Here is a 21907-nt window from a genome sequence, read left to right as displayed (position 1 = left end):
TTTTGTCACTTTGTGGCTGTGGCAATGCCGATTCGAAATTGTGATATAAAGACTTCACTTTGCGATTAATCTCCTGGCCCATTTTCCCCACTTTGTGAAATTATCCATCAAAGAAACAAGATTACACGTGAAATGGAATGCATGTATTTATTATAAAGGAAATCAATCACTATTCATCATATACAAAATAAAAGAATAACACACTTTGGGTTGGTAGGTAACAATCGCTCACTGTCACTGGCATGCATGTTTAATTCATTATAAAGTAAATCAGTCCTTATTCGTCATGTTATACACAATAATACAATAACACCCTTGGGTAATAATCGCTCACTATCACAGTAGGTAAGAAGGAGATAACATTTACTCTGTGTCGGTGGTCACTGGGGGAGAGTTCCACGTCATCAGTAACATGTCATCAATGGCCTAAAAGTAACCAGGGACGATTTTGTCTTCTTATCTACAGTGAGGTAATTTCATTGTAATGAAACAGACAAAATACGAAACAGCCCTGAAATGCAGGCCCGAATAACACACGGTGACTTGTTTTTTTTCTAGATATGTTGCTGGGGTTCTTCTTCGCTGTTCAAATTTCTGATCAGGATAATGCTCTTCGTAAATGGAGTCAGGAAAACCATCAGTACTTTCTGTACACTAGATCTACTGTTAACAATAGTGGATGATATTACTGTGACCACATATAGCGTGTGTCTAATCAACACAATTAATCAATCATTACATTCAATACAATCTATATCTACTTCCACCAACTCTTGTGGGCAAATTTTACACATCTAACAAAAACTGTGGTCTTCCGGTCCGGTTGTATTCAGTTGAGGCACAACTTTGCGAGAACAGCAACAACTGTGAGCAGCAGGAGGTGCGCCGATATCGCCGCAGCACCAGATGCTGAAATACAGGACATTTATGTCAGTGTTATGCCTGTTGCTTTATCATGTTCATCATTTAATAATGTTATGAAATGTGACCATATAACCTTTCCATAAAGCCTGTTCAAATATATCTCCCGTTTTTCATTACCCATCCAGCATACTTTATTTAATTGTTATCTTAAATCACTGCCAACAAACTCGACACTTTAATAAAAAGGCATTTTTGCAACAGATTTAGACGTATTGCCCACACCATGACATTCAGGCTTTGTGTCAGATTCGCAGGGAAGCATAGCCTTGGTCAGTATGGCCTCAGGGGCTTCTCTGGACAATCTGTGGACAATCTGACGTACGTGAAACCTCCCACCCAATCAACACCAGATTGTTGTTACTGTTAATCCTCTACGGAATTTGTTATCCATAAAATTGTGTCTGCCTTGTCATCCGTCAACTTCTAAGCAATGGATATCAAACAATTTAGAAGATCATTATATTTTCACAGTACATGAAACCGTGATTATAGCATTATTATATTATGACTTTACAACCATTTGTTGTAAGAATAATACCTTAATTTAAATAACATCACGTTCACCACAATATACAAATGTCATACAGAATACAAACAAAACGTATTCCCCGATGGGAAGGCTTGATTCATGAAATAGGATTGAAAGAAAGATTTTAAGTTCCACTTCACGTGTCACGCATCCACGTCCGATAGGCGATGTTGTTTGTGCATGATAATAAGTTTAGCTTGTTTGTTTGTTGTTTAACGCCGAACTCAACAATATATCAGATATATGACGGGGGTCTGTAAATAATCGAGTCTGGACCACACAATCCAGTGATTAATATCATGGACATCGATCAACGCAACTGGGATACGATGACATGCATCAACCAAGTCAGCGAGCCTGACCACCCGATCCCGTTAGTCTCCTCTTATGGCAAGGAGAGTCATCTTTTACGGCAAGCATGGGTTGCTGAAGACCTATTCTACCCCGGATCACATTTTGTATGGAATGACTGTCAAGCTGTCATCTGTTACTCGACTAGCTAAGCCCTATAATCGGTAAATGTGATTTTTGGGTTGTGTTCTCTGGATTCTGTTGTTGTATTCTGAAAGTGCAAGCATTAACCTTTCGGTCGTGTGGTCAGAAATGGTACAGTAGACACAAACTGCAGAATCGGTATCTTCAACATACCGTATGAACTCAGGTAAACTTCAAAGCCAGTTCCGAACCTGTGTTAGTATTTATAAAGAATTTTAGATAACGTAGCGGTAAGTAATCTTAGCCTATTAAGGGAATTAACTTAGGTACGATATAGTTTCTCTACATCACCTAGACCACAATTTTAGTTCTAAGATAGTTTAAAAAAAAGCAGCTAGACTTGCAAAAGAGAAGAATACGTTTGGTAATGCTGCAAGATGCTTTAATTATTTTTGAGAAATCAATATCTACTATTAATGCAACATATGTGGTTTGAAAGCGTGGGCGGTAGCGATAATCTTAAAAGAAAGTCATAGAGAAGGGGGTGTTTTTAACCAGTATAGAATATTCAACAATGCATTAGTTGAATTATGAGACCTGTACATGAACATAATTTTACCGTCAGCACACAGGTCCCCTCCAAAGCCTGGAGCACAGAAACAGATATGCTGGTCAGTGGTGTCAGCCTGACAGGTACCGCCGTTTTCACAGGGTTCCGCATCTGTGCACTTTGGAGCTTAAAATATCAAACAAAAGGGAGGGACATACTATAAGAAAAACATTCCTATCAGAAAGCACTAACAGTTTTAAGGTGCATCATACGACTCTTGCATGAAAGTTTTTCTTGACCAGGGTTACACCATTCAAGGCCTGAGGTTGTTCGTGGGAACAATTGACTCGCCTTTGGGTGCGTTTCACAGGATTAACAAATTCTGTGTCATGATTGTTTAAAGAAATTATATGATAACCTTCATACGTTATTCTTACCAAGCTGACACGTGTCTCCTCCATAACCAGGGGTGCAGTCACACACATACTGGTCACTGTCTTTGTTGCAGGTTCCATCATGTTCACATTCGCTATCGTCTGTGCACTGCGGCACTAAAATGAAAGGTAATTGTGGTTTATTAAGTTTACTAAAATCATTAGATGTGATACCGACCATTTATTATTGCAACGATTATGATCGCATACTTTCATGAACTAAAACATGATATTGCAACAGTGGCAAAACAAAGATCGCATTGAGTTTCTTTTGCCTTCTGGTATATTATCAAACGCTGCTACACATCTAAAAAAAATTGAGGGAAAAACCTTGATTGTTTTTCTTTGCGTGAGTGGCGCAAAAGTGCCGTGATAGTGCCGCGATAATGCCGCGATAATGCCGCGATGGTGCCGTGAAAGTCGGTAATAGTGCCGAGAAAGTGGCGCCATATTGTTACACTGCATGTACACCTCAGAAATGCTGTCGTGCGTTACTGCCCCATGTATGTTCAATCGAACCTGGAGCTATAGTAAGCCTGTTGCTCTTGTTATATTTAAAGAGGTGTGGGTGGTAGGTCCATTAACAGTACAAAGCTTCACATAGATATGTTCTTAAAAACTCTATTTTTTCGGCAAGGATGCATCACCTATTCTATATCAATCAATAAGAATTTCATTCACAAATGTTTATATTCCCTGATGTGTGTAACTCATTTGAATAATATAAGTTATCAATAGTCTTCGGAATGGGGAGGAGTGTATGAGAACACAATTCCCAGTGGTGCCTGAATACACTTTTTTCTAGATCACCCCGATTTTGGTCCTCAGTTCATCTGATTCAAAACACACTTAGGACTTAAGTCCGTAAACGCTTGAAATGGTGAGTGTTAACAGCGGCCGTCACAGTCTCTGTTTCGCATTTAGCATTCAGGATTAAATATATGAAAATGCATTTCGGTTTGATGTGCTTATGAAGCTTATGCTTCTGTTATTGCGGTCTTAGATTGATAAGGAACGGAACTTTCCTCAAAACGAAGTAGAAACCAGATGATACACTGATGATACGTAAAAGTAAATGTAAGAAAGAAAATTTATGGATGGTAACTTTATTATAAGGAACACAAGTTTTGGAAGTAATATTTACTCCTTCCTCAGGTGAAGGAGTAAATGTACATTCCGAAACATTGTGTCCCCCAAAATATACATGTCTTCTTTATGTGTTGCACTTGTAAATGATGTTCAAAGACATGACACATAGATGGTTTTAAAGTGATAGGTCAAATACTGTGTTGTTTATCTGTTCCACATAGTGGTAAGTTGTAAGATGAGTTTCTGCTCGTTAATCAGACAAACTACTGCTACACTTGGTTTGTGCAAAGTTGATGCACGTACACACATGTCGAGTGTCTCAGATATGGGGGGTCTGCTTACTTACTTTCTTAAATTGGGACTTTAACGTGCGCTTTCCGACACATGCGTATTTCGCGCACGGGCCCGCCAGGCCATTTGGTGTCTGGCCGAAAAGGGTATGTCCGAGAAGTCGGGGCAACCTTGGGGGCTTTTAGGGTTGCTTAATTAATTTGGAAAACAAATTTGGAATTTTGAAATATGCCATGCAAAAGGTGGAGGGGGGACTAAATGTAGTTTGTGTGTACTTATGCAACCCTTTTTTCTTTTTTTTTAGAGAATATGTTTTATGATAAGGTGAGAGATACTCTTGGTGAATCTATGAAAGAAAAAAAATGAACATTCACGGAAAAGGATTATACACGACTGTTTTATCATATTAAATACATATGAAAGTCAACTTACAGCTGTTCATGAAATTTTAAATTCACTTGATGCGTCACCCAGTTTCTCTACGGAATAAAGCGAATCCAGTTTAACCTTTCTCGATGTAAGAATCAATTTAATATCTGAGAGATTTGTACAAACTGATATCTTTTATAAAGATACTGATGCACACCAATATTTGGATTTTGGATCATGTCACCCGTATCATACAAACGTTAATATCCCTTACTGTCTCGCATGACGTATTTTACGAACAAGAATGTCTGCTCGGATTGACAAAATCAAAGCAAGGTAACTTAGTTTCAGGTATATCGATGATCACATACCGTTCAGTAATTGTCAAATAACCAATTCACATCCACTTATTTACCCATATATATATATATATATATATATATATATATATATATATATATATATATATATATATATATATATATATATATATATATAAACACAAGTGAATCCGCCTCATATGTTTCATATTTAGATGTAAGCGTAAATCAAGAAACTCGATATTTTAATGAAAATGCATTTTTGCAACAAATTTAGACGTATTGCCCACACCATGACATTCAGGCTTTGTGTCAGATTCGCAGGGAAGCAAAGCCTTGGTCAGTATGGCCTCAGGGGCTTCTCTGGACAATCTGTGGACAATCTGACGTACGTGAAACCTCCCGCCCAATCAACACCAGATTGTTGTTACTGTTAATCCTCTACGGAATTTGCTATCCATAAAATTGTGTCTCCTGGTCATCCGTCAACTTCTAAGTAATGGCTATCAAACAATTTAGAAGATCATTATATTTTCACAGTACAGGAAGTCGTGATCATAGCATTATTATATTATGACTTTACAACAATGTGTCATGTAAGAATACCTTTTTGTTATATGATATGGTCCAGACAAACATTGACTACAGACAACATACAATACATACTATATATGCCCCGTTTTGCATACCAGGGGAATATAAAGGCAAACTATCATGAAGTAAGAAGAATATGCTTCAACATTACCATGTTGCATTTCATTCCATGCATCTAATGATAATACCCATAAGGTGGGGCAGGATACGCTTACCTATTTGCAAACAACTGGTATCATCACTATTTGATAGTGCTACATAAATACATACTCATGATACAGGCGGAATTGTACAATCTACTCTGCTGTTAGTAGAGATTTGTTATGGAAATGGAAATGTATTTTTAGAATGATAATAACAGAAGAGGACCTACCGAGTTCACATCTGTCTCCCCCGTGGCCAGATGTACATGTGCAGACAATTGCGCTGTTTCCAACTGAACACGCTCCTCCATTCTCGCACGGATCGATGTCGCACGAAGCTGTCAGAAATATACAGTACTCTCGTATCAAATAAAGCATGATAACTAATGGTGATAGATTAATTATATCTGTATAAATTACTTAACATGTTGGTTGAAACACTGTTAGACAATTTTGTATTCATAAATGTCTGAGTGTTTTGTTGTTAATTTCTCAAGCAAACAAAAAGAAGATAGCAAAACAATATTTGTATAGAGACAGCAACCAGTTTCTCAACCATACTCAATACAGTTTTCCTTTATATAATCGATATTTGAAAACCCCAAAACTCTGAACGATATAAAAACGCATAACCGTCTATCCTGAACATTCCATTTTCGAAAACCAAACCCAACAGGTCTGATGACGTTAACTATATTTCCAACACCAAAAACGCATCCAATGTTTAATGTATCACAAATAGAAAGATGAGGTGACCTATTCACGAAACTGTTTAAGCAGAGACAAATCTTAGCAACTTGCAAAAAAACAAACAATTGCCATATGAGCTATTCTGGAAGTCTGAAATATACCGCTAATTTATCTTTTTTACGATACAAATCTTAGTTGAGACTGTGAGGGAGGCTTTGCCTATAACGTCATCCATAGGGTGAAATTCATACATGAATCTAAATATTTACATATAGACTTTTTAATAGATGAACAATAACAGTAATTGAAGAGAAATGTTGATCGGGTTATTCACAACAATGTCTATTCTTTTTTTCGCCTCGGAGCTCATATTATGGTTATGTACAATTGATATGTGATGATGCTCTCGTCTAGCATTTGTCCTATAGATAGATGAAGGAAGCTTCGACAAAATATGCTGTCGGAAAAAGAAAATGTGCGAATCTGAGTGAAAGTATTTATTATTCGCGCTTCTCGGTTGTACAAAACTGCCAACATTACAATGCCGTTGTTTACTTCATTTAATTCAGATCGACTTTGAGGTTGGTGGTGAGGGCCTTGACTTTATCCCACTGCCATGCTGTGGCTTGGGTTGTCAAGGATGTGGTCTGATAGAGCTGATTTGATCATTGATCCGGACTAACTTGTAAACAAAACAACACCTGGATACAAATTACTTGGATATACAAACAACCATAACTACTGGGATCTCGAACATAAATTCCACTGTGGGATCGGACTAAGTAGACACAAGCCGGCCAGCGTCCGCCCTACACCGAACGCCTCCCCCAAGGATAGTTAAGTCTTTTCTATCTCTCGCGCCCTCTTAATAGTACAGTTTTTACTTATCTTATTATTAACTAAAGCCGCTAACGTTCTAAATCTAGATTGCAATCTATCCTTATCTGATTGCATTATATGTATACAAGCTCTTGTTGTTCAAAATCTATTTCTGCATTGTTGTATGCCTGTTTCATTACCCTCAACATGGCCTCCAAGCTAAACATAACATCCCAAACCCCCTCCCCTCAACCACCCCAAACAGATTCACTGTTCACCACCCCTATCCACTCAGAAACACACTTCCCAGGTCTCTCACCCACATACAACCAAAATCCAATCCCCTTCGATTTCGGAATAGACCTGGAAGAATTTTCATATCATCAACCCCACAGCAACGTCTCCTCCTCCCCCCCCCCCCTTCCCAACCCCCCCCCACTGAAAACAAAACAAACAACCAAGCCCTCCTCGCCCAAATCCACCAAACGCCCACATCTCTCCCCCCCCCAACACCCCCCCCCCCCCCCCCCTCACAAACCACCAAAAAGACTTGTTCACAACAAACTCCACCACCACCAACAACAACAACACAAGCAACAGCACCCCCAAAAGCAAAACACATCTTACTCTTTTGTTCAACTACATCCACTCCACTCAATGACATATTCCCAAACAACAAATTCGCCCTCTGCCTAAAAAAAACTCAAATAGACTATAAATACATAAACAGATGTTGTAGAGGATTTAAGGTCACATTTCCATCACAAGACACACTCCACATAGCACGCAGAAAACCAATCATTGACGGCATAAACATTACATGGCAAACACCAAAATGGCTCAGTCAAATACAGGGGGTAATATACATCGACCACAGGGAAACACGAGGACATAACAGAATACATCACATCTCTCATAACAGACTTCAGAAGCATAAATGACAGAGTACCTATACCTGGCAGAACAACAACACAAACCATTTTCCTGACATTCAAAGCTACAACCCTCCCCACGCACATCATATTTGGAGCCCTTAAATACAAGGTAAATCCCATCAGAAAAAAACCACAACAGTGTACCATATGCCATTCTTACAACCACACCACAGCCGCCTGTACCCAACCGCCCATGTGCCAGAAATGTGGCTCCTACCGCCAAGAAGCCACAGAGTACACATGGGCGGCATACTGCATACACTGCAACAACGAAGGCCATATAGCAACCCAAAACACATGCCCATACAGACAAATACACATCCTTCGGCTAAACAAACATATATCAAACAGGAACATTTACCAAAACCGGCCAGGAGCATGCAAACACACATCAACCTTCTAGAATATGAGGACTCCTCAGACTCATCCTCCTGTTCACTGCCTGACCCTACCCCCTCACCCACCCCACCCCACCCCACCCCACCCCCCACACCCCAAATCAAACGCAAGCAACTCTTCTCCACTCTATCCACCCCCATCCCCCACCCCCACACACATACACACTCCATCCCCACCCCATCCCCCCCGAAACCCTCACTCAACACTTTCATGCCACCACAAACCAAACCAGTAAATTCGACTACTTAATTACTATTTCTGCTCATGGTGTTTCTACAATGGAACTGCAACGGTCCCACCTCCAACGGGCATGAACTCAAGGCCCTCATCGCCCTAAACAAAATTGTCCCCTATGTCATTGCTGTGCAAGAAACTAAAATATCTCCAGGCTACACTTTCCTTTGGCAAGATAGAGCCAGACCATCTAATAAACCAGGACCCCCTCATGGAGGCCTGGGCCTTTTCATCAAAAACAACATTAATTATGAAGAAATCTCCATTCCTACACCTAATTTAGAAGTCCTGGAAGCTAACATCATGATAAATGACACAAAAATCACTGTTATAAATTATTACCACACCAAAAGTAAGCCTTTCAGACCTGGTGACTTCGAAACTTTATCAAAATGTATAGGCCCAAACACCCTCCTCCTAGGTGATTTCAATGCTCATCACCCACTGTGGGGCGCAAAAAACTATTCGGACAAACATGGACAATTTATACTGGACTGGTTAGACACCAATAACCTTGTCTGCCTAAATGATAACCGAGCCACTAGATTCCCCACTAGCTACCTCCAATCCCCCACAGCAGTGGACATCTCCATCTCCACCCCACATCTATTTAAAAAAACTATCTTGGGAACCACACTGTGACACCTGGGGTAGCGATCACTACCCAATAAAAATATCCCTCACCATATCATTTGGACCTCTGGCTATCTCCCCAAAACATGGAAAACTGCACTTGCGGTGCCAGTTCTGAAACCAGGGAAACCCCCAAATGACCCTGATTCCTACACCCCCCACCCCCACCCCACCCCCATTTCTCTCACATCTCATATATGTAAAATCATGGAGTCGATAATTAACAACAGACTAAAGTATAAAATTAAAAACAATAGCCTTCTTAAAGAGGACCAGAGCGGCTTTACAGCCAATAGACAGACTTTAGACCACATTTGAAATTGACATTAAGACAGCTCAAGCACAAAAACAATACACTGTGGCCATATTTATTGACTTTTCTAAAGCATTTGACATGGTTTAGCACAAAGGCCATATTCAAAAATTATTAAGCCATAGATGGAAGAATTTTAAATTTCATTCACTCATTCCTAAGCGACAGAAACATAACAGTAAAATCAAACAAGACACTATCGGAACCCACCCACTTGAGAATGGCACCCCCAAGGGAAGCATCCTGTCCCCCACACTTTTTAATCTCATGATTGATGACATTTTTCCAAAACTTCCCAATAATATAACTACAGCAAAATTCGCTGACGACATCTCATTCTGGACGTCATCAACATCAATAAAACAAATTGAAAAAATAATCAATCCACTCCTTTTGGACCTAGAACACTGGGCTTCCCAATGGGGGTTCAAAATTGATACAAAAAAAAACCATGGGCTTATTATTAAAAAAATCCCACATGCCAAATTTAACACCCAAACTCACACTTAATGAAGAAATTATTAAATTCCAAAAAGAAGCAACATTTTTAGGAGTCACATTTGACCAACATCTCACATGGACTCCCCACATTCATAATGTGGTCAATTTTTGTCAAAAAGACATCAACCTCATGAGAGCCACCAGCGGCTCTCACTGGGGAGCTGACAAACACACACTTATTAACATATTCAAAACACTTATACAAGCAAAAATAGACTATGCTGCTCCGGTCCTTCACTCCCCAACAGAAAACCTGGAAAAAAGCTCAATTCTATACAGTATAAAGCACTTAAGATAGCCCTAGGCACCAGAGCTGGCACCTCCCTAAACACATTGCAAATCCTTACAGGCAATACATCAATACAACCTAAAGGACACCAATCAATACTCAGCTACTGGGCTGGGGCACAACATAACCCCATTCTTAAACAAATAACACTGAAATATCCAAATGCTGGACCCGCCACCATAAAAAAATTCAAAAACAATAAACACAAAGCCCCTTTTATCACCCACCTATACAGTCTCATAAAAACTTACAAACTAGAACATATAATCCTCACACCTCCAAACAATACATACATGTACATCCATGACCTCATTGATATCATGGACATCGATCCACACAATTGGGATCGATGACATGCATCAACCAAGTCTGCGAGCCTGACCACCCGATCCCATTAGTCGCCTTTTACGACAAGCATAGTCACCTTTTACGGCAAGCATGGGTTGCTGAAGACCTATTCTACCCCGGAATCTTCACGGGTCGCCTTTTACGACAAGCATGGGTTGCTGAAGACCTGTTCTACGCCCGATCACATTTTGTATCACATTTTGAATAACTGTTAAGCTGTGATCTGTTACTCGACTAGCTAAGCCCTATAATCGGTAAATGTGATTTTTGGGTTGTGTTCTCTGGATTCTGTTGTTGTAATCTGAAAGTGCAAGCATTAACCTTTCGGTTGTGTGGTCAGAAATGGTACAGTAGACACAAACTGCAGAATTGGTATCTTTAACATACTGTATTACCTCCGGTAAACTCCAAAGCCAGGTGACCCGTGAAGATTCCGGGTTAGAATAGGTCTTCAGCAACCCATGCTTGCCGTAAAAGGTGACTATGCTTGTCGTAAAATGCGACTAACGGGATCGGGTGGTCAGGCTCGCTGACTTGGTTGATACATGTCATCGATCTCAATTGCGTAGATCGATGCTCATGATATCAATCACTGGATTGTCTGGTCCAGACTCGATTATTTACAGACCGCCGTCATATTGCTGGAATATTGCTGAGTGCGGCGTTAAACAACCAACCAACCAACCAACCAACCAAAGCCAGGTCTGAATCTGTCTTAGTATTTATCAAGAATTTGAGATAACTTAGCGGTAAGTAATCTTAGCTTATTAAGAGAATAAACTTAGGTACGATATAGTTTCTCTACATCACCTTCACCACAATTTTAGTTCTAAGATAGTTTTAAAAAAACAGCTAGACTTGCAAAAAAGAAGAATACGTTTGGTAATGCTGCAAGATGCTTAAATTATTTTGGATAAATCAATGTCTACTGTTTATGCAACATATGTGGTTTGAAAGCGTAACGGTTATCTTAAAACAAAGTCATAGAGAAGGGTTTTTTTTTCCATCAGCATATACTATTCAACAATGCTTTGGTTGAATTATGAGACCTGTACATGAACATAATTTTACCGTCAGCACACAGGTCCCCTCCAAAGCCTGGAGCACAGAAACAGACATGCTGGCCAGTGGTGTCAGCCTGACAGGTACCGCCGTTTTCACAGGGTTCCGCATCTGTGCACTTTGGAGCTTAAAATATCAAACAAAAGGGAGGGACATACTATAAGAAAAACATTCCTATCAGAAAGCACTAACAGTTTTAAGGTGCATCATACGACTCTTGCATGACAGTTTTTCTTGACCAGGTTGTTCGTGGGAACGACTGACTCGCCTTTGGATGCGTAGCACAGGATTCGCAAATTCTGTGTCATGATTGTTTTACGAAATTAAATGATAGACTTCATCTGTTATTCTTACCAAGCTGACACATGTTTCCATCATAACCTTCCTTGCAGTCACACACATGCTGCCCACTGCCTTTGTTGCAGGTTCCATCATTTTCACAATCGCCATTGTCTGTGCACTGCGGCACTTACATGGTATTTTTCGGTTATTAAGTTACAATCATTGGATGTGAAGACCGACCATTTATTATTACAACGATTATGCTCGCAAAACTTTCAGGAACTAAAATATGATGTTGCAACAGTGGCAAAACAAAGATCGCATTGAGTTTATTTTGCGTTCTAGTATATTATCAAACGCTGCTACCTAGCTCAAAAACATTGTGGGAAAAACCTTGATTCAAGGTGTTGTTTACACAGAACGTTATGTAATTATTTTATGCATGTTGAGATGCATGCATAATTGGTTCGTTTGGACAGTAAGCAGCGAATAAAATAAAATTAATATTCGAAACGGTAATTTTTCACCCTTAAATAAGTTAACCAATCTGTAATGAATGGAAAGACTATATAGATCTTGGAAAAATGCTTTTTTTATATATATGTGTAATTTAGGAATAGACATCCCGATAGGCACCAATATCGCTCCCCTCCTTGCAGATCTGTTTCTTCGTGCATACGAGCAAGAATTTCTGCTCGGATTGACAAAATCAAAACAAGGTAATTTAGTTTCAGGTATACCGATGATCACATACCGTTCAGTAATTGTCAAATAACCAATTCACATCAATGTATTTACTTATATAATCTATAAATAAAAAAACATCAGTGAATCCGCCTCATATGTTATATATTTAGATGTATGCGTAAAATTTCACAGCGTGAGAATAAAGTATCCACAAGCCGATAGTATATTTTCCTTTTAGGTCGATCTGCATCATTTTGTGTATACATTTTAGACACAATCGAGAATGCTTTTGCCATGAAGATTTGAAGGATATCTACTTTCGTTTCCGAGTATGAGTCAAAGTGAAACATATTACTAAACAGGCTTTTCCCAAACTGTAGCGTGTCAACAAAGTCACTCCAACATATTCGACAACTGTCATCAAACATTGGCCTCTGCATATGGGTGTTAAAGTATTGAAATTACGTATGCACTAAGTCATGATTACAACACACCATGTGTATGTGAGGCATAAGTACATGTCGGTGCAGATTTGCCTCAGGGATGATACTACAACTCAAATCAGTATACCAAAATAAGCAAAACGTGCTTGAACACATTTACACAGTCTTGGTAGAAATTTTGAATCTTACGACCACCAACGACATAAAGCCAGCGAACTCGGAGGCTAAATGTTAGATGAAGGGACTTACCAAGCTCACATGTATCTCCCCCGTAACCAGTGTCACATGCGCAGCTGTGTGCACCACTGTTATCTGTACAGGTTCCTCCACCAAGACATGGATTAGGACTGCAAGGATCTGCAGTATCTAGGATCATATAATGCGTTTATGTGATAGCTATTAGAGAGGATGTTTGGTTGCAAGACAAAGCGACATCATCATAAATGTCCATAAGGCATTGACGTTCTAATACAACATATAAACACAGTATGTGATGATCTAAGACGTTAATATTGTGATGAATGTTCACTTTCTAATGGAATGTCCAGTCTATCACCTGCGCCAGAAATATTTTAAGATTACATTCGTATACCTTTTTTTATTTATACACTGTTATAATAATGTCATTCACAAAGAATTCAAACTGTTAGATAAGTATTAACATTACACTCTTTGTACATATAAAAATAGATCAAATTAGTCCTAACGGTACCAAGCCGGTGTCCCGGTATAAATTCTCCCCCGTACAAATTCTCCCCCCGGAGAGTTTATACCGGTACAGATTCTCCCCCGGATATATTTTGCGCCCCCCTCAGTATAAAGTCTCCCCACTGATTATTCGGTTTGTTGCAATGTCTTTAAGTACTATATTCTTTAAATAGATATCTTTAATGTAAGAAGGGTTGCTTTAAAAAATAGATTATGAAATATGGTCATAATGAATTCATATTTCAGTATATTTTATTTGGTAACTGTACCTTCCATCCTAAAATAATTATAAGATATATATCATACCAAACAAATTTGAATGAAATGACTTAATGTAACAAATACATGTACGGTTACTGTTGTAACTGAATTCAGAAAACTTATTAATCCTCGCAAACATTCGGTTTTAACACTAACTACTTAAAAACAGTCAACATATCCATGCGCGCCTCCTGCTCAGGCTGTCCGTTATACTCTGATTTAAGATCTAAAATATATTCCTTAACACAGGCTATACGATTTAAAAATGGTATCAGTGGCTAGAATATCATGGTGCAACCAGGTTTCTGTTAAACACCCCCACACATACAAGTAACTAAATGTATATTTAGATAAATATTTAACCCAGAAAAAATAAAGGAGAGAAAAAAATAAATAAAAAAGTACACAAACAAATAAACATTAAAACCTTGAGGAATATGAAAAGCCAATGTGTTATGCTAAAGCCGAAGACATGATAAACTGTACCAACATTACAATGTTCCCCGATATGCATGCTTTACCTGGGTTACATACCGATGATCTAACTTAGAAAAATATGACTGATATAAATTCTTTCAACACGGTAATATCGCATATGCTTGGATTATCTTTTTTCTCAAATGTGCTCCATTCAAGAAAATTATATAGAATTATGAATTTACTCTCCCCCATGTATTTTGCTCTTTTATGTAAAAGCTTTTTACACCTTACACATTTTAATTACAGATTCCGTTGTTTTCATTTTAATGCAAACAAACCAGGATTTTCAATGTATTTTGTTTCAACAGATTTTTAAATATATGAATGGGGATTGACAAACAAGCTTTACTGGATTATGTAAAAGTCGCCGCCCTTTAGGCTGAGTTTCCATGTGCGCGGTTTGAGTCACGTTTAGGAAGGCGGGTGAAATGCTATATACAAAAACTATGCTTAAACGATCGGTGACTTAGTTTCCATGTGCGCGGTTTGCCACGCGGTTTGGGGGACGTTTAGGAAGGCGGGTGAAATGCTATATACAAAAACTATGCTTAAAAGTTCGGCGACTTAGTTTCCATTGTACGCCGTTTGGCGCGGTTTCACCAACTGCAAACCGCTAGGGGCTAGCAGTTGGTGAAACCGCGCAAATCGAAACAGTTCATTTATGGTGTAGTATTTCCATTGGCAAATCGAAACAGTTCATTTATGGTGTAGTATTTCCATAGGCGCTGTTAGGACCCTTCGGCTAAAAACAAGTTGAACAGTGCTCGATTATCTGAAACCGCATGGTAAGCCCAACATAGCGGTTTGACTAATCAGCAATGATTTTTACTCCATAAACTGTCATAAAGTATTCATAAAGTATCAGGGGTCATTTCAACTTGCAAAATGATTGACATAGTCCTTTATAGAGCGAGGTTTGGGCTGTTTTCTCACCCGATTGACTGACATACAACATTCACATGGTTTAGAATGGTACAATGAATGGTAAAGCATGCAAATTACTCTATTACGCGATATTTCATATTTCATATTTCATCTCCGTTAAAACATAAACCAATATTTATGTGTCCACATATTGATATAAGACTTTATCACTGTCTTCAATTCTTATCTAGTATTTAGGTCTATCACAAAATACCACACAGACACTGCATAGCATAAGCATTTAATACACTTAAAATAATTGAACTGCACAACTCGTCTGTATAAATAATCGGAGGGGGTGGGGTGGGGGGGGGGGGGGGGGGGGGGGGGGTGTTGTTGGTAGCTAACCCTTGAGAATCTACAAATAGGAGAACATTCCCTCAATTGACATTTTAATTTTGATACCTCAAGTTAGTACCGTTTTAAGTTTAGGATCCAGTGAAATGCCTAAATACTGCTTTTGCTTACAAAAACAAGAAATCCACTGAATCCGAAACTAACTCACTTAAATTTATACGTGCCAACAGCCATGCATGCAAGTAAAACTTGTTCAGAAGCTGATATTATCCATCAAAATATACCACAAAGACACCACATAGCAAAAAGCAAAGCAAAGTAACCCAAAATATAGATAAATGTGTATCATCTTCCCGAAATGTTTAGCATGTAGAATAGATTCAAAAACACCTGTATTGAACAACATCAACTGGCATCGTCAAAGCAAAGTGTACATGTAATTGTTACAATGGGGCTGGCGGTGAATCTTAATGAAGAACATCTTGTTAAAAAGACACACCGAAACTGATTTGCATGACTGATGACCACAACATATTGCAAAATATCAAAATAGTAAAAATGATACAGCTTAACCTGACACTGAAGAGAAAACAAGAACGACACAGAGAAGTAAAATAGTACGTCATATAGAACTGAGATAAAGTAATCTGAGAATGGATTCATACGTTATATACAACTTAAAGATAGATTATTATGAAAAAGGAAAGGAAAGGTGGGACCCCAACCCCACCCCCCCCCCCCCTTCCACACCCTCAAAATCAATAAAATAATAATAAAAATAAACAAATACCCCCCCCCCACACACACACACAAGTAACTAAATGTATAACTCAAAAAAAACAAAGGAGATTTAAAGAATGAATAAAAAAACACATTAACAAATTAACATTAAAACTATTGGCACCTGCATGGCAAGTATTTATAAAACGACCGGAGGAGATTTTATTTCGTAGGGTGGGGGAGAGTTTACTTCGAGAGGGGCGGAACTGTACCAGTATAAATTCGCCGGGGGGAGATTTTATTCTGGGGGCGAATATATTTCGTGACAGGCTGGCATTCACACAATTTCCGTAAAAGTGTGTGTTTATCGAACTGACGTCGCACAGCACTACCTTGCCATGTGACAAACCAGACAATCAAGTGATGGACCAGAAAATTTCATGATGCGATAGCGCATTCACTGATTTTATTTAAACTAAACGCGATATGTTAATATTGAATTTCGTCTGCTGTGTACAAGTGCATACATTGTGCTGCTTATAAGTAAAGAAAAACGTTTAAGAAATATGTTCGTTTGCAACAGTAGGGGGCAGTATTAATGTTTTGGCTCAATCATTTATTTTATATTTGACTCATATATAAATGCCATGCTGCCTCACAATGTCTTAACAGTGCATAAAGCATTGTACGTGGGACCCAGATCAAATGATATATCGATTGAATATTGTGTGTACTTGTAAATCGGTGACCTGCCATAGGTCAAGCTACCTGACTGTTGATAGAACTATCAGTCTCGTACCATTCTTGTTGGGGATTCCTGGTAAGCTGAGATAGGCACAGTCAATAATAATACTGTTGCAATTCTGTGTGACTTACTTGCGATACACTGTCTGTTGAACACCATTACAATGAGCCCTGCAGCAAACATTCAAACATCTGATCAAATGCGATATGTACCTGATACAACCTTATCAATATATAACTAATATATTTATCAAATTCAAACGAAATATCAGATTTTTCATTTGCAGTAAAAAAATTACTGAACGAAATTTCGTCCCGAGATAAAAATATATTGTCAAGACATATTTGCCAATAAATGCTTACCCCACAAAAACAAGCATTCTGTGTGAGTCTTCATACTGACTTCGCTTGCAGTGCAATTCGTTACGAGAGTCCTTTCCTTTTATATCGAGTCATATTGAAATTGCACACTGCACGCATATTGCGTACAGGAGTGCAGTTTTGGAGGCGTTACCTGGAGAGTGATTTATTATTATAACATGTGTTGTTTATTATACCAACGCATATGAACGAATAAGAAAAAACGTTACACCCAAATATATTATACTGCAGATTAATGTTAATAAATCGGTTTGTAATACACAACCGTTGAAAGATTATTTTATGAAAAAAAGAAAAAAATTATGTGGTGTCTATTTTGTGTTGTTATTTGTGTTGCTCCTCAAAATAAGGTTTATTTGAACAATATGTGAATGCGTTTTTATCACTGAATTATTATATGTAATATTTGTATGTTTGTAATGAATCATATCAAGACGGTTATGGAAAGCTATTCATCTATTCATAAATGTTTCCGTTCCATGTATACCAGAAACAAATTTAGGAGAAAGTTGACGTTTTCAGAATGTGTGACATGCACGTTGTTTAATTTCAAACAGCAATCTGCATATGTACAGTGTACAGGTATGTTACTTCACATAATGATGGCTCATATATACTCTTTAAAAAAAGAAAGGCAAAACCAGATTAAAAAAAGAGACCAGAGAAAAAAATACATTTATACGAGGAACCGTGCAAGGTATTGAGCCAAAATGTTATGGAGAGAACACTTGGTGATTGTAGCGATCTCAGTTATCGGTACCTAGGAAAAGTCCAAGGTGAAGGTCAGCTACCACCAATAACGCGTATGTCCCCCGTTGGAATCGATAGCCGTCTATCCAATTCATCCCACAGGTGCTGTATCAGGTTCAAATCCACGGAACTGGAGGACCAGGGGAGAACATCAACGTTGTTGTTGTGGAGGCAGGCTCTTGTGATCCGTGCTGAATGCGGTCGAGCGTTGTCCGGCTGGAATACACTTTTGCCGTTGACTGCAATTTGGAGGACGTGTGGTAGGAGAATTTCTTTGATGTATCGACGTGAGATTGTCCTGGATATGGACCAATCTGTCCTACCATCATGAGAGATATCCGCCCACATCAAAACGCTACCCCCACCAAACCTGCCCACTTCCTGTATGCAGTTTACGGCGTAACGTTCTCTCCGACGTCTGTAGACCCATGCTCTTCCATCCCCTCGAAGGAGGAGAAATCTTCATTCGTTGCTGAACCAGCCATCTCTCCATCACAGTTGAGGCCATACCCTCTGTTGTCGACACCAATGTAGCCGTTGTGGACTCATTATGACGCATCGAACAGGACGTCTTGCTCGTAGACCTGCTGCTCTTAGACGGTTTCGTATGGTCTGGTCGGATATGCTGCGCAGTCCGGGTATTTGGGATGTGGTTGAGGTGGCTGTGGTCGTCCTTTCACGTAGGTGGCGCAGTCGGATGTACCGATCTTGGGCGGGGGTGGTTACTCTTGGTCGTCTGTACTTTGGCCGATCACGTGTTGACCCATGCTGTTTAAACCGATCCCATGGCCTTGTGATGTTGCTGGGCGCTACATTGAAAAACCTGGCTACAGCTGATCGGGATTCCACTGCCTGCAAGCGGCCTATGACGTTGTTTCTGTGCACTTCTGTTAATCTTGGCATGTTGTTGAACTGTCACAGTTCGATTGACGCAGATGCCAGGCAATCAAAAACCCTGCACTTAAATACCGTTCATAGTGCTGCTGCACGTTCAGTACATGCAGTTCCACGGCCCTTTTGTCAATGTACTGGGTGCGTTTCTTCCGAATCATACGTGTTTCCTGAATTATGATTTGCAGGTCCTTGTTGTGATCATTTTGATCCGGGAAATTTATCACTGACACTATAACACATTAAACCTCGTCATTTTGACCCTCTTGGTCCGCTCATTTTGTTTTTTCGGCCAAAACTATCGGTTTTGCGTTTCCTTTTTTGAAGAGTATATATTGTCAAATAATTATTCTTAATAACTTTTAGTCATTTATAGATATAATGGTTTCTATTATATACTTATATAGCCAGAACATACCTATGTCACAATATTAAGACATCTACACATCCAGGATATCGAATACACTGGTGGATTTCAGCAGGGATCACCAGAAGTGGGTTTCACACATTGTACCCATTTGAGGAATCGAACCCGGGCCTTCATCGTGAAAAGCGAAGTCTTTACCTACACGACTATCCCCGCCCGTAATTTCATGTGAAGTGTACTGAGAAAAGAATATGCCGGACGTCCTAGTAGATAACAGCTATGTAAATTTGGGTGTAAAACATTTAGGTAAGAAGTGGGCTTCCCCATGGGCACTACTTGTGCTCCGTGCCATGTAGGTCCGTTTCTTTGCATAAAACTCAAAATGTCTTCGGTAATCGGAAAAAAATAAGAAAAGGGCATTTGTCCGAGGAGTTTAACTAAAGCTTCAGGTATCTCGATGATCTGATATCGTTCAATAATGGTCAAATAGCCACGATCGAGTGAATGAGTGAGTTTATGCTTTACGTCACATCGGCAATATTTCAGCCATATCGTGACAAGATATACATTATGAATACATATCTTTAAATTAAATAAAAACCTGTCATAGATCGACAGTAAACTTACTAGAATATCACAGAGTAATAGTTAAAACTAGCATATAACCATAAAACGAAAACACAATATGTTACAATACAATATAAAAAAGGGCTGAAGGTAGATTACCATGCTGGGGTCCATGGGAGACTAATAGTACACCATCCCTTCAGTTGCTGGTCGAACTTTAAAAGAACGCAGATTCTACGATTAAAACTATGAGAGGAACAACGCACTTTGAATGATATGGACTTACTATACCCTCTCACGGGGACAATAATTTTACAGTATTTTTACGCCTGTCAAGGGTACATCCAATAACAATCTGAGTTCACAGTTATACACTACCAATTTATGACACAACTATGTACATTACAACTACATATTTATTTATGAGTTCAATTTCTTTTAAAAAGCAAATAATTAAATGAGAACTGATACTATTAAATCTATCCTTAAGAGATGATGATTTGAAATAGTTATCCCTTGTGATCGCAAAAATCAATACAGTCAAGCAGGACATGCTTGACTGTGATTCTCTCACAACAAGGCATACAAAATGGAGGATCCCCACTTTTCAATAAATATTCGTGAGTATATCAACAGTGGCCAATACGACATCGTCGTTAAATGACCTCTTCAAGTCTGGACTGACAACCCAAGTAGGTGTAACCGATATTTGCTATAATTTCATGTAACTTATTGATACATTGGGTGTCCCACTTCTGTTGCATTTGATCTATGATGTAACATCTAATAAAAGGTTTGATATCACTGAATGGGATCAGAAGTGGTGTCACAGATTTGTTGAGTGCTATTTTTGCAGCAGCATCGGCCATTGTGTTACCAGTGATTCTAACATTGCTTTGTAAACAACAGAAAACGATGTTGTATTGGCCGGTAGCAAGATCATTAAACAATTCTACAATGTCTATTAAAAGTGGATGTGTGTCAGACATGTTTTAATAGCTTGAATGCAAGAAAGAGAATCTTAAAAAAATAATAAACTGTTTATGTTTAGTTTGGCTAACAACACATCTTCGTCTCATGGAATGCACCAAGCGCGCACAAAGTCCTGTGGGATATCTGTCCATATCTGTTTGAGCATGTTTCGAAGTTCCTGGAGTGTCTGTGGAACACGTGGTTGTCGTCGAAGGCGCCTATCAATCTCATCCAACATATGCTCGATTGGTGAGAGATCAGAGGGGAGAGTCGGCCAGGGGATGACATTCACGTTATTTTGTTAAAGAGAACCCTGTCGAGCAATATTAGGCCGGGCGTTGTCATGTTAAAAGGTAATGCCAGGGCCATGACGGCGCAAAAACGGTAGAACAACAGAGCCGTGGATCTCGTCGCGGTAGCGCTGTCTATTGAGATTTCCCTCTACCACCGTCAAACAAATCCCCCCCCCCCCCCCATATCATAACGCTGGCGCCCCCGAACCGATCTTCTTCCATAACACAATGATTGACGT

General features: G+C 39.0%; 1 protein-coding gene across 1 annotated transcript in view; it reads right to left on the bottom strand.

Moving 5' to 3' along the window:
- Positions 1-829: 829 nt before the first annotated feature.
- The window catches only part of LOC139467141 (fibropellin-1-like), a 198139-nt gene continuing 177061 nt past the window's right edge, over positions 830-21907 (bottom strand). Inside the window, exons 6-11 of the mRNA XM_071248861.1 lie at positions 12256-12369; positions 11911-12027; positions 5909-6016; positions 2876-2989; positions 2508-2624; positions 830-909 (exon numbers count right to left, since the gene is read on the bottom strand). Of these exons, the coding sequence (XP_071104962.1) occupies positions 830-909; positions 2508-2624; positions 2876-2989; positions 5909-6016; positions 11911-12027; positions 12256-12369 (650 nt within the window). The remainder of the gene's footprint in view (positions 910-2507; positions 2625-2875; positions 2990-5908; positions 6017-11910; positions 12028-12255; positions 12370-21907) is intronic.

Source organism: Haliotis cracherodii, unplaced genomic scaffold (genome assembly GCF_022045235.1).
Source record: "Haliotis cracherodii isolate W230 unplaced genomic scaffold, xgHalCrac1.p SCAF_19, whole genome shotgun sequence".
NCBI lineage: Eukaryota > Metazoa > Mollusca > Gastropoda > Lepetellida > Haliotidae > Haliotis > Haliotis cracherodii.
This window is presented reverse-complemented; position numbering and strand designations above follow the sequence as displayed.